This window comes from Ambystoma mexicanum, chromosome 12 (assembly GCF_040938575.1).
Source record: "Ambystoma mexicanum isolate Mex_15411 chromosome 12, UKY_AmexF1_1, whole genome shotgun sequence".
NCBI classification, from domain to species: Eukaryota; Metazoa; Chordata; class Amphibia; order Caudata; family Ambystomatidae; genus Ambystoma; species Ambystoma mexicanum.
Window position 1 is genome coordinate 21,526,791 of NC_090936.1, and position 14,366 is coordinate 21,541,156.

At 46.1% G+C, this 14,366-nt stretch overlaps 1 protein-coding gene across 1 annotated transcript in view; it reads right to left on the reverse strand.

Moving 5' to 3' along the window:
• Window positions 1–13,384, reverse strand: part of GPR37 (G protein-coupled receptor 37) — an 83,238-nt gene extending 69,854 nt beyond the window's left edge. The window contains exon 1 of the mRNA XM_069627839.1: window positions 11,642–13,384. Coding sequence (XP_069483940.1) covers window positions 11,642–12,559 — 918 coding nt within the window. The 5' untranslated portion in view covers window positions 12,560–13,384. The remainder of the gene's footprint in view (window positions 1–11,641) is intronic.
• Window positions 13,385–14,366: the final 982 nt, after the last annotated feature.

The window sequence follows — 14,366 nt, forward strand, 5'->3', positions numbered from 1 at the left end:
TTTATCAACTTAAGTTTTCTGGAGCTCAGTTTATAAATACAAGACTGTGTTTTGTGCCGATTTTAGCAATAATGCTTGTATTTTCATGTTATTTTGAGTTTCCAAAAAATAACTATTAACCTAAATAAACAGCTTTTCTACTTGCCTTCAATACATTAGTCTAAATGTCAGGTTAATAGAGGTCTAGAAGTATTGCTTTAAGGAAAGCTAATTGATGTTTTGCACAACATATGGTTTCAGTTCAATCAAATTTAACGGTTTAAAAATGCACAAGGCCTCAATGCTTCATGTGGTGTATTCTATCACATGTCCGACACATGCTTTCCTTCTGGTCCTCTTTTACCTTCAATTTGCATCTGAGGTGTATGTCGTTTAATATTCAAAGTGCGCCTCCATCAAACTAAATTGTAGCAAATGAATCCTGTAGCTTATTCAAGCTTTTCAAAGGCTCCCGAGTCAATGTGAGACCACTTATGTTCTCTTTAAGTCCATTTATATATACAATTTTTGTTTTATTATTTGTGGCCAGGACTTTGCTCAAGCCTTTTTTTAATGTTATTTCTGATTCGTACTGTATTTTGGACAGCTTTTGAGTGTATTGTTAAGGGTTTATAGTGGGCTACATACCATTGAGAGATTGGGCTACACTTGCAAGTCAGTCCATTTACTTTTATTTATTTCCCTCAGCGAACTACAGAACATCAAATTAGAAACCAGGAGATATCTCTCATAGGGGACTCAAGAGGTAAATATTTTGCCCTACCTCTGCACCACCAGATTGCATACTATCTTGGACTCTATACCTAATTCATGGTTTTTTTTTGGACGTATATTCCTTGTATATATTTCAAACCTTATGTTTTCCTTATTTCTTACCACTGATTTATTTGGCACCAATTCTGAATCACTCTTTCAGGAATAATGAGCATTCTAAGGCACATTACTGTTAACTACTTGGACTTCCATTACCAACCCATACTCTGATACCTAGTGGACATCAGAAAAAGGTGTTGTGTGTATGTCGACGGCTATATGTACCCACTTTTTAAATCTCATTGGGCTATTTGATTTTGTGGGAGTTCTGCTTGCAGGAAGATATACCTGCTCCTTAAGCTTTTTCTATTTTGCGTCACACAAAAGTGGAATTGTTTCTGTAGTCCCTTTTCTGTTTTGACTCATCTTATTTTTCTCTGCTGACCCATTATATCTTCTTCAATTTGTTCTATCAGTAACACACACACACACATATATATATATATATATACCTCGCAGAACGATCATTAATGGCATTGGAACAATTACTTAGAGGATATCGGAATACATAGACATTTACCTAGATCCCCTAGCACAGACTTTGGCATTACACATCAAAGATACAAAGCATGTGATCCAACAGAAAGAGGCCATAATGTGGCAAGAAAACTATCTATGAGTAACCTTGTTACACAGATGCAAAGAACATGAAACATGCATCAAAACAACAGAATACTTTTTGAAATTGTGATCAGTATCATACTTCAAGAGAAAATAGATGATACTATAGATGCTGAAGTTCACCCTCATCTTTGTATTTAATGATCAAATATACCATCAGAAGCAGGAAACGGCAATGGGAGCTAAAATATGCGCCCTCATATGCAAACTTTTTTATGGGGACCTTCGAATTGGAACATGCATGGGTACATCCACCCTTCACAGAAAAAGACAACATAATATATTGAGGATGTTTTATAGATGACATTCTGCTAATATGGAATGGTGACCACAAATCATTAATACTTGAAATACGTAAACAACAATCCTGTAATATTGAGTTGACCATGGAATACAGTAATGTGAAAACACATTTTCTTGATCTTGAAATCTATATACAAAATAACAAAATCATTGCCACTATATATCATAAACCAACAGCTGTAACAGTATACTACATGCATAGAGTAATCATCCTGAACACACAATCAAAAATATTCCCTATGGGGAATTTGTACATATAAAAAGAAATTGCAGTAGAGGAGAAGAATTCTCCAAACATGTGCAATTGAGTTTTGACAACTTTATAAAAAGAGGCTATTCAGATTGCCTACTTAATATAGCAAAAGAAAAAGCAAATGCCAGAGACAGATCGCAACGTCTTGCAAACAAACCTATTGCAACAAATTCTCTTCAAAAAGAACACAAATTAAGAATGAGCACAATGCTCAGTGCAGGACACAAATTGAGAACAATACTGAAGAAACATTGGCACATTCTGTAAATGGATACAATGGGCCTCATTATGATCCTTCCGGTCTGGAAACAACGGTGGCGGTAAATCCGCCGCCACCGTTGTTTGCGGACCGGCTCATTCTGAGTTCTGCAGGCAGGAGGTGTCACTCCCGCCAAGTCTGACCTGGGGGGAGTAACGCCACCCACCTGCAGGCGGAAATGGAAATACCGGCTCTGTCATACACAGAACCAGTGTTTCCATTGTCCTCATCTCCATGGAATCCTATCAGACTCCATGGGAATGGGGATTTATGGAATTCTGCCTCTGGAATTACCGGGGCACCGGGGTTTTAATGCCCCAGTGATTCCAGCAATCACGGAGACGGAATGGTATTTCGGGTCCGGCGGCAGCCTTCCAGTTTTTCCGGCACGGCTACTGCCGGACTCGTAATGAGGGCCTATGATTACTAGACAGATAGAAGATAAACCAACTATCACCTTCAGAAAAGTGGACACTCTAAAAAAGAAACTCAGTCCTAGTTTCTTGGAGCCAAGCTCAACACAAAAAAAGGGAACCTTATTTTCACAATGGCAGTTGTCTCGACCACAAGGAAACTATAAATGCAGGAAATGAAAATTGTGTCCCCGAATCATTGCCTATCGATAAATGATCTTTTTATTGAATGGCAAAGCACAGGCAATAAAAAGCTTTATCAACTGTAATACAAAATATGTAGTATATGTAAGTAAACGCCGCTGCCAAAAATGATACATTGGAAGCATGATCAGAAAATGTAAAGTACGTATTTTGGAAAACATGCAAGCAATGAAGAATGGTGATCAAAAATACCCTATGGCTATACACCACGAGAAAGAACACTTGGGACAAACCATTGAAAATCTTAAATTTGTGGGCCTAACAACAGTGAAAGCTTCAAAAAGAGACGGCAATAGGGAATTAAATTAAGGCAACCTCAGCCAAATGGATAATTTATATGGACACATGTTTTACTGGCCTTAATCAAGACAATGAACTGTGGTCATAACTTGGAACATGAGACTCTGAGAAGATTTGGTTCGTATGGAGACCCTATATCGGTGACTTTATTTCTTCTTTTTGATTTAGAATTCTCACATGAAAATAACTACAAATATAATCAACAACAATGGGAGATCATATTCAGGAATAATGTGACGTTCGTTATTCATCATATTATGACACAAAGTGTTGCATTTGATTATGACTATATTTGATATTTATCAGATTACGATACATTGTTTTTTCATTAGGAATGGTAATTGTCTATTTATAAAGTTACTACTTATGCCTATTATGCGGGCACAATATAACTAGTTGCAATTTGATGATAAAGATTGGGCAACTATGTGTATTCTATATAATACAACATTCTTCCTATCAATATGGCCGCGGACAATCCGATGAAATAAACAGAACTGTTTGTAGACTTGCCGCACACATAATTGATCCTTACTTAAACTAGTGATAGTGCTTTCTCGTGCGCTATTCAACGTACTCTTCAAAATGGTAGTCAACGACTTCACGCAATATTGTCATCGCATCAAAACGTCATACGCATCTATGTGTTGATGTGATCGATGATACAAAAGCTTGTTCGGCATTTTGCTATGCGGGAAACCATGTGTTGAGGAATGGCATCTTGGACAATTGTATCCAGACACTTTTCCCCATCATAGGTAGGAGAGGTAAACTTAAAATATGGAATTTACTAGACATTGGTAAATATATGAAGTAAACAACATCTTCCTTGATATAGATTTAGAGGACAGTGTGCAACATGCTACCAGTCCAACTTTGAAAGATCTAATCAATTGAGAATAAAACAAGCAAAAAAGCTCTGAAGACTCTTCTACAGATTGAACTGTAAAGTAGGGATTATAATTTCGTCAAAAATGATAAACGGTGCTATAGTCAGAAAAAACTAAATCTCAATATAAATGTTCATGAAAACATTTAGATGCAATCTGTTATAAAGTAATGCTTTAACCGCAAGTATAACTGCTCCCTAAACTGGAATTGCAATCAAAACTATAGAGAGGTTTTGAATCATAGATTATTCTTATTTACAGTTATGCATGGTTATATTCTAGTAAATAATTGCAACACAATGTGGGTTAGAGAATGGGAGGCGGTGCCAGTCTCAGTTCTCTCGTGGGTAGGTGACCATATGCCACAGTATTGAACCTCACCATATTTAACCGCACTCAATGTAGGTTCCTACGGAATTCCGGGGTTTACCTAATGTCACATGCACCACTGACAGCACTCATGCGAACATTGATGCCACTCTAGGGTACACATGACATCTCCCATAAAAAACAAGATTGCTAATATGCATATCGCAATTTACTCTTGTACACCCTTGATGAAATGTAGCCTGGTTTAGCATAAAGGGTAGGGTTCTGCCCAACCAATATATAAGTAGCTGATGTATGCCAGAATGCAAACAATAGTAGCAGGCATGTATTATCTCAAGATACATACCCAAAAAAGTAGCAAAACAATTCCCATGCTCACCGACACTGGTGGTCCCAGACACCACATACAAAGAGCATTCCTGCAAGTCCTCTTATCACAGATGAAGAGTAGATTTTCCAAGTGATGCACACGCTTACTATGTTTGATGCATTGTGGCGAAGAGCCATAGCTGCATGCATCAGGACAAGTCTTTCTTCACTTTCAATCATCAAAAGGAATCTGTCAGTGAGGTTAGTGGGACTCCAGAAGAAGGTTAGTGGGTGATTGCTCTTTTATTTTAATTGTGTTTTTATAATGCACTTAATACCCGAGTTCGATTTCTAAGCGTGGATCCGGGATTGGAGATTCGAACTACTGTTGCTCTGCTTGGTCTTGCTTCCATGGCCAGCGCGTTGCTCCTGTGCTATCCTCCGTTCACTATCGCCACCACATACGAGATGCATCCAAGTCAAAATCTGATACCCCTGCCTCAAGTGTTGTGTGAGATCGGTGTGATATTGAACCCAGTGGGGATGGGATTTGAGGGTCGCATGTCCCTGAGAAATCAAACATCTGCAGAGAAACTGCAAGCGAGAGGCAAGAGAGTCAAGGCAGACATGATTTCTGTGCTGAGTGACTATGGTGTCGCAAATTGGAAAGAGCCACGCCAAGAGAACGGGAGGTGTGGCAGATGTGCTGGAAGAGAGACCTAATCAACGATATTAACCACAGAGATAAAGAGAAGCAAGTAAGGGAAGAGAAAAGGGAGGCGAATGCCCAGACTTCCGGGATTGGAGAGAATCATCTGAACGCGCCATCCACCATAGAGGGTGAAATGAATGGGGCAGTGCCAGGAGACCGGGATAGCACCACCCCACCATGAATAATCGATTAAGGAGGAAACAAGTTATTTTTGAAGCAATGTTGGGGCCAGCTACATATTGAAGCAGCGAGTCAACATTTTTAAAGCACAGGAGAGTATTTTTCAAGACAAGTTGATACACCCTGCCTACTGGAGCCAGAAGAGCAAGTTCCGGAAGAATACAAGTGTCTAATGGTACCTTCCTGAAGCCCACCATTGCAAACTGGACCGGTAACATCTTAATTATTCTGAGACGGCATGAACCAACATTTTGCAAACCTGATCTCCCCCAGATGCTTGGTACCACCCACACGAACCAGGCCAGACTAGTCAATGATGAGGGGTCATGGGAGATGTTCAAAACTTCTGGACAGCCGCCCGTTGCATATCGCTACCCACATAGACCAGGCCAGACAAGCAATGATGAGGGGACATGGGAGATGTTCAGAACATCTGGACAGCCGCCCATTGCACATCGCTACCCACATGAACCAGGCCAGACTAGTCAATGATGAGGGGTCATGGGAGATGTTCAGAACATCTGGACAGCTGCCCGTTGCACATCGCTACCCACATGGACCAGGCCAGACTAGTCAATGATGAGGGGTCATGGGAGATGTTCATAACATCTGGACAGCCGCCACTTGCACATCACTACCCACATGAACCAGGCCAGACTAGTCAATGAGGGGTCATAGGAGATGTTCAGAACATCTGGACAGCCGCCCGTTGCACATCGCTACCCACATGGACCAGGCCAGACTAGTCAGTGATGAGGGGACATGGGAGATGTTCAGAACATCTGGACAAACGCCCGTTGCACATCGCTACCCACATGGCCCAGGCCAGACTAGTCAATGATGAGGAGTCATGGGAGATGTTCAGAACATCTGGACAGCCGCCCGTTGCACATCGCTACCCACATGGCCCAGGCCAGACTAGTCAATGATGAGGGGACATGGGAGATGTTCAGAACATCTGGACAGCCGCCCGTTGCACATCGCTACCCACATGAACCAGGCCAGACTAGTCAATGATGAGGGGTCATGGGAGATGTTCAAAACATCTGGACAGCCGCCCGTGGCACATCGCTGGTGGAAATCTACAGCCATGACATCTGCAACATTGTGGGCGTCCAGGAAAAGCCCTCCGGACCACAATGAGTTCATAAGAAAAAGCTTGAAAGTATTAATAGCACCAGTATTTCGTTGAGACCGCCAGAGGGTATTCCAATCTATAGCTTCTTCTAGAGGTCAAGGATGGCCACCACCTGGGGATTCAGTAATGGAGACTTGATGGACGTGTGGATCAATTCATTTTGAGAAGACATGCTTTGATTAAAGACATTCAGTTTCACTCATTGACTGTGGGAGGGCTGATGTTATGCAGAACAGGTTAAAAGAGAACCTTTTTTTGTTAGATACCAGATGCATAGAAGTTCAGCATAACTCACCAACTTAACCTCTAGACTATACATGGATGTATTTTTATGATGCACCGTCTGTTCCTCGGATTTTGACTCTTGCAAAGTGAACCACGATGTGACGGGGGAATTGAGCTTTCTAATTTGTCCACCGTCTATGTCTGTCTATGTCTATGAGCTTGTAACACGCTGTAAGCCCGCAGGCATCAGGCTGCGGGGAAACCGCTGATGTAAACTTCACAGATATGGAAAACTTTCCAGATTCTTAGTGCCCTGGCTGGGTCCTGGAAGATACCATGATTCTTTAAGGTGTTATTGGAATAACCCTGCACCCAGCCGTGCCCCCCCTGTAGTGTGTGTCGTATACATGTTAACACTCAGTTACCAAACTATCAGTGCTGTCCTTCTGTTCACTGGTACACATGGCAGCCTGAAAGTCACTGCATCAGAGGCTTCAGCTCTGCCCCCTAATATAGGGCTCCTCAGTTTAAGGCTCTAGAGATGTTTGGACTACAACTTTCATCAGCTTTTTCTAGCAGTCAATGGGTGTTTTGGACTGCGACTCCCATCAGCCCTGGCTAACAGTCAATGGTGATGGATTATGGGAGCCATAGCCCAAAGCATCTGGAGAGCCATCTGAACCAATAAAGCTTACTCTATGCGCCTCCGGCCAGCAGCCGTGCCAGGGCATCCATGATGCTTCTTCAGAACTATGGAAAAGTTTGAACTGCACCCAACCTTCTGATTTTGCCAAAGTTTGGGGAAGCAGTTTATATGAATGCTAAGTGTGCACTTGGCTAGGGAGCCGGGGGTGCAGGTCAGGGAAAGGGGTTGGTAGGAGGGTGGTGGACTAATGTCTCATGGCACAATCATGCATGTAAGCAAGGATTTGCAGCTCCTTCCTCTGGCACGTGTGTGGCGGCTCTGTCTTGAGGTCTGCAGGTACGGTGTTCCAGAAGAGCGGTGCTGGACACCAGAGGCCCTGCTCTCCCAGTGGTTTTCAAAGCCGGAGGTGGTCAAATGGAATCCAAGGTTCCCTGCTTTGCGATTCAGGGCCTTGACGAGCTCCCTGAGTGGCAATACAGTCTGATTGATTCTGTAGGCTTTTAACCAGGGACTGCTGGATGGTCCAGCCTACCAGAAACTATCTGATGTCAAGAAGAGCTTATGTGAAAGGCTCTTTTTCAGGGAACAAACATCCAGTATCTGAAATGGAGAGGAGGTCTGTTGGCTCTGGAAACACACGTTTGAGTGAAATCCATTCTTCACTCTCTCAGTAGCCACTGGTGGACGGTATCAGGCAATATTGTCCCCATGAATACTGTTGCCATACGTATAGTCGACGGGAAATTGCATAGGCTACATTCTTGTATGGCAACATTTTTGTGGGGATATTATCACATGGAACCTGGTGGACAGGATGGTATATATCACCCCAGGATGCGTGGGTCTTTAAGTGCGCACTTTAGAAACATCTTAACTCGTGCGCACCAATTAAACTGTGCCATCTCAGGATCTCTAGTGCTTATTGTTCTTAAACGTGTGCTAAGGCTGAATAATATTAACTTGCGTTCTTACACAGCGCTTCATATCAGATTCCTCCAGCTCCTAAGCGCTGTAATAACAGGCGTTATTTTGAATGGCGCTTGATTTAGGTACCTCGGGAGGAGGAAAGGCTAAGTTGTTCGAGACCGGCGCTTTACTAGAGAGCGGCCCCTCAGGAATTGTGGGCAGAGACATTCCTACATCCTTAGTTCCCCTGGGCAGCAGTCGCTCGATGGGAAGTGCAGGTGGAGGGGTTGGGGGGGCAGGACACAGCACGATTCCCCACAATCGCCTTGCAAGCTACATTTAGGAATTAGGGAACATCCCGAGTTCCCAGACATGGCTTAAACCCAGAACGGAGGGAACAATTTGTGTTCCCTAATGTGGCCTCCCCTCCCCCGATACAGACCTGGTTGGTTACCAGTGGACTCTCATAGAGGTTAAGATTCATTCCAAACCTTCCAGCCATCGACTCTTTGTGTTTGCTCTTCTAGGCCATGCCAACATGGCCTGGTTTCCACGTCCTCCCAGAAGTGATACTACGCCCTGCAAGCTTACACACAGCTGCCGGAGAAGGGTGCTAATTTACTGTAGGCTCACACCAGGCCACCCAGACATCCGGCACTGCGTACAGATAGCAATTAGCACATGCAGCGAAACAGCTGAAGAAGGAGGTGAGAAACTGTACGCACGCGGCACCCAATACAGGCCTTATTCCATAGCTCCTTCGGACTGCTATAGCGTGCAACACAGACATCTTTCTTAACCCCTTAAGTGCCAAGGACGAGTATGCTCGTTCTTTTTGCATAGACCTGCATAATAGCCTGGCACTTTATAGACAAATTACAAAAAAAAACACTGTGTGTCATCATATGCCCGGAAGCAAACACTGCTGTTAACTTTGCCCGCAACGCTGGCGATAGCGAAGAAATGAACAGGCGAGGAGGCCATCGACAGCATGGCTAACAAATGCAGGGGCAACACATCTTAGGATGGCGGGAATAATGTTGAGGGCAACATGCAGGCATGATTTTCCCTTGCTCGTAGAAGTGGTATTAATGTTGGGTCCAAAAAAGCAGGTTTGTGGCAGATTTCAGATTAGAGAACGAGGTACAGTTTTTAGGAAGGTCCTGCTATGGGATACATTTTGTCCCCCATCCCATGCTATACGTTAGGCTGGACAGGTTCTCTTAGCAGTGTGAACCTCCCAATATGGGTGGAAGCGTGTAAAAGAGGGGCAACGGCTTTGCTTAGCCCCTTAGCATGCCAAGAAAGCAGAGAAACCTTAGACAGGTGACTGTGCCAATCCACAGTATCCTGCACAAAGAAGCACAATGTGCTCACAAAGGAGGTGGCTGCATTCATGACCTTTGAACCTGAAGACCTGGATTTCAGTCCCAGTATTAGCACGTGACCCAAAGTCCTGTGTGCCTGGCTCCTATGTCATGAGTTTAAAAAAATTACAAAAACACTGCAGATGACAAGCCCTGGCCCTCTTCCCTCACCCTACCCTGTCCTGCTCATAGTGTTCTCACTGCAAGGGGGTCTCCACTTAAACCTACTTCTCTTATCCCACTCCAGAGCCCCTCTGCCCTCGCCATCCCATGCCCCTCTGAGCTCCCCTGCACCCCATGGGTGCGCCACCTGTAAGCAGTGCCCCGTTGCCTTATAAATGCAATACCCCCATCTGCAAGGCGACCTCGGGTTACTCCCTGGAGCTTTTGCAAATGCCCACTTCCACCTCAGAGCATATATCTGTATTTCTGTTGCCCCGTATTTCCCAGATGTGTACTGCTGAGTTAAGTGAGGTGGCATAGCGTGCCGCCCTTCTCACCCAACAGCCTCATCGTCTGTGATGGAACCCTGCGTCCAGTGGAAAGCCTGGCACCCGGCTCGAGACCGCTGCCCAGCACTGGCAGCATCCAGGGGCTTTTTCAAAGTGGGCATCCAGGCTGGTGACACGTTGGCAGCCAGCTGGCTCGCATACTGCTTGGCAGTGCCCCTGGATGTGTGTGAGAGAGCCTGGCACTGAACCAAAGCCGACTTATTTTTAAAGACTAATGAGCGGCTGTAGAGCTTGAAGGTGGGGCGAGGGGTACTTGTGTCGAGATTAAACCAGCAGGCAATTAACAGATTAACAGCCCAAGAAAGTGACTTTTCCCATCTTGAAAAAGAAAAGGGTGGTTTCAAAAAGTAGGAGGAAGGGGCAGATGGCACGCCATCATCCAGAAACTTTGTGTACCAAGGAGCTGTTCCAGAGAAGGAAAGCATTACAAACACCCATGTTATGTATCTGTATTGGTGTATACCTCTGTAAAGCGCTCTGTTATGCACTGTACTGTTATATACCTCTGTAAAGCGCTCCCTTATGCATCTATACTGTTGTATACCCTGTAAAGCGCTTCATTATGCATCTGTATTGATTACCTCTGGAAAGGGCTCTATTATGCATCTGTATCGTATATAGCTCTGTAAAGTGCACTGCTATGCATCTGTACTGTTGTATACCTCTGTAAAGCTCTCCGATGTGTATCTCTATCATTGTACACCTCTGTAAAGCACTTTGTTATGCATCTGTACTATTTTATACCTCTGTAAAGTGCACCCTGTTATGCACCTGTACTGTTGTATCCCTCTGTAAGGCACTCTGTTATGCATCTGTACTGTTGTATACATATGTAAAGTGCTCCGTTATGCATCTGTACTGTTGTATACCTCTGTAAAGTGCTCCATTATGCATCTGTACTGTTGTATACCTCTGTAAAGTGCTCCATTATGCATCTGTACTGTTGTATACCTCTGTAAAGAGCTCCGATGCTTCTCGAAGCCAGGTCAGCGCTCAGTAAATACCATAATAATAATGTACCCAAGTGAAATGCACAAGGTCCACATTAGACAACTGAAGTGGGAATTGTTCACACTTCCTTCAACCCTAGTGAGTCAGCCGGGGTTCTGTGCATGCAATTCTTGGGTAAGTTGCAAGCTACTAGCCAGCCATAAAAAGTCACTAGCCACTGACTTCTACACAAATGCACAACATATCATTTCTTACTCGCCAAGAGTCAATTACCACTTGCTAGCGGAGGGTGCAGGCACGCGTCATTACCTCAATGTACGGCACGATCTTGCAGGAGAAGTCTTCCAGCAGCCAGCGCTTGGAGAGCTCGTGGAAGATGACCAAGGGCAGGCAGAAGAAGATGATCAGGAAGTCCCAGAAGGCCAGGTTGGCCAGCAGCGAGTTGGAGATACTCCGCATGTAGTAGTTGTGGCAGACGATGCACATGACCGCCATGTTGCCCACGATGCCGACAGTGAAGATGACCACGGCCAGGCACATGACGGCGTAGGCCCCGTAGGAGTCCTCGGTCAGCGGGTAGAAGGGGTTCCTCAGCTGGGGTCGCTTGCCGCTGGAGTTTCGGGGGGGCGCCAGAGGCTGGTTGATCTCAAGGTCGTCACCGGGGGAGGAGTCATTCCAAGGCAGGTAGTAGGGACCTGTTGACTCTGGTTGACTGTGGACCGACTCATCCACGTGAGCCCTGTGCAAATCCTCATTGGTTTGGGTTTTATTTTTCCCTCTGGCTTTCTTCCCTTTGGGGTCACCGGCGCCCCTCTTGCTCCTTGTGTGGTAAGTGCCCGGTGCAGGTCGCCCGTCCTCTTTGGTGCCATGTGGCATCCTAAAAAGTGTGCTTCCAGTTTCCATGGCTACATAACTCCCAGGGATGAACTTTGCCTCCTGACTGGCTGCCAGCTGCTCCCTGGGCTGCCCATTTCCTGCTCTGCTGCTGCCCACACCAAGGTCCAGTGGGGGTCCAGCGCGCAGCTCCGACCCCCGGGCCTGCCCTGGCACCTTCGATTCCTTGGAGGGGTGGAGAGACGCGTTCTTTAAAGTGTTCTCTGTCATTTGGGGGCGTCTGCCCAGGTCAGACCTCTCCCCAGTTGGAACGGGGCTGGCTGCCCACTGGGCAGACGCAGCTGCAGCCCACACGGCGAGAGCGCACAGTGCCAAGTTCGCAGGGCACCGCATGGTGGGAGCCAGTGGGCACAGTCACAAGCCCGTGCCCAGGGCGACTCTTGCAGCCATGCCACCGGATCCAAGCCTCAGCGCCACCGCTGGAATGATGGATAAATAATTAATGAAGAAGCGGCGTGCTCCCCGATATAAGAGCTGTAAGCCCCGGCGCACAGCGGACCCGCGGCCGGCGCTCCTGGCCTCGCAAGTTCACGCGCACTCGCCAGCCTGTGTGCCCCAGAGCTGGCACCCAAGTCCGCCTCCCGTTGCCGTGGCACCGTCTGCCTGGGAACTGTTGCTCCGCACTTGCACGTCTGTTTTCATCCTGCTTATTCCCGTCCAATGATGGGACAGAGGCGCGCAGCCCCCCTGATAATTACCAAGGATGCCCCACTCAGCTGGCCGGAGAGCTTCGGCAATGTGGCGGTGTGTGCACGCACCCGGAGGCGTCCCCCGTGCACGGTGCGCGTGTGGTGTGGACGTCTCAAGTTCCTTCCATGCATAAAATACGCCCGCAGCCCGGGCTGGCAGAGAGGGCTTCCCGAGAAGAGCACGGCCGGGAGGGATGAGCACAGCCTCCCTTCAGCTCGCCGCCCCTCCCGCCCTCCCCTCCTGCGGGCGACGGCTCTCTGGTTAGCAAGCAAATTCCTCCGGGTAGCCTCGGGAGGGCTGCGCGCAGTGCGCAGAGTCCGCGGATGCGCGCAAGCCCTGGGGCGCACTAAGGGGACTCGGCTCGTAAGAGCTGTCTCCTGAAATCAGGCAGCGAAGTAAAAGGAGGGGAGGGGAGGGGGTAAAGGGCGAGCAGTGTGACAGCGCGCGGGCCGCCCAAGCAGCAGTGCGCGCCCCCTTCATCCTTCAAAGCCGCGCATAGACAGCCCTATCTAGGAGGGAGGGGGGTGGGCGGAGGGGGAACGCCTAAAAAGCAGCAACATTTATATGAAAAAGTAAAGAAACAAAGAGCCAGACTTCACGAAAAAAGACAAAAAACATAGTACACTGAATATATGAAAGGAACTGAAGGAACTTGAAACACTTGTGTATAGGCGCGTTATACATGCCATAGCATAGCTTTGTGACAGCAAACACTACATTATCACTGCTTAGCTGTACATTAAGGAGCATACATTTGGTACATCCCAGGTCCCAACCTTGTGGGTGCGTTCTTCGTTTCAAGTGAAGCACCCTTTCACAAAGCCACACATTAACTGGCACCTCCCTTGCGGCACCCATTCTGCACGCTTCAGTGTGTTAACGGTCATGGAGACATGGGTGTCATTTGCGCTGTTCCTTGATGCAAATTGCGCCAGAATGTGTTATACATCAAAACAATAAAAAAGAACAGAAAAACAATGAAACTCCAGAAAAACATTTGTGCATCGACCCCTATTGTAGCCAATTTTTTTTTACACTATTGCTTTGTGTCTGTCATGAAATCCCCGGGGTGATCAGACTTGACACTTACTGGGGAGCCGTAGGTTGCACTAGTCGGTTGCACTAGTCAGTTGCACTAGTTGGTTGCACTAGTCGTCGGTTGCACTAGTTTAGTCAGTTGCACTAGTCAGTTGTACAGTTGTACTAGTGAGTTGCACTAGTCGGTTGCACTAGTGAGTTGCAATATTCGGTTGCACTAGTGAGTTGCAATAGTCGGTTTGAGCCGTAGGTTGCACTAGTCAGTTGCACTAGTTGGTTGCACTAGTCGTCGGTTGCACTAGTTTAGTCAGTTGCACTAGTCAGTTGTACTAGTGAGTTGCACTAGTCGGTTGCACTAGTCGGTTGCACTAGTGAGTTGCAATAGTCGGTTTGGGTTGCACTAGTGAGTTGC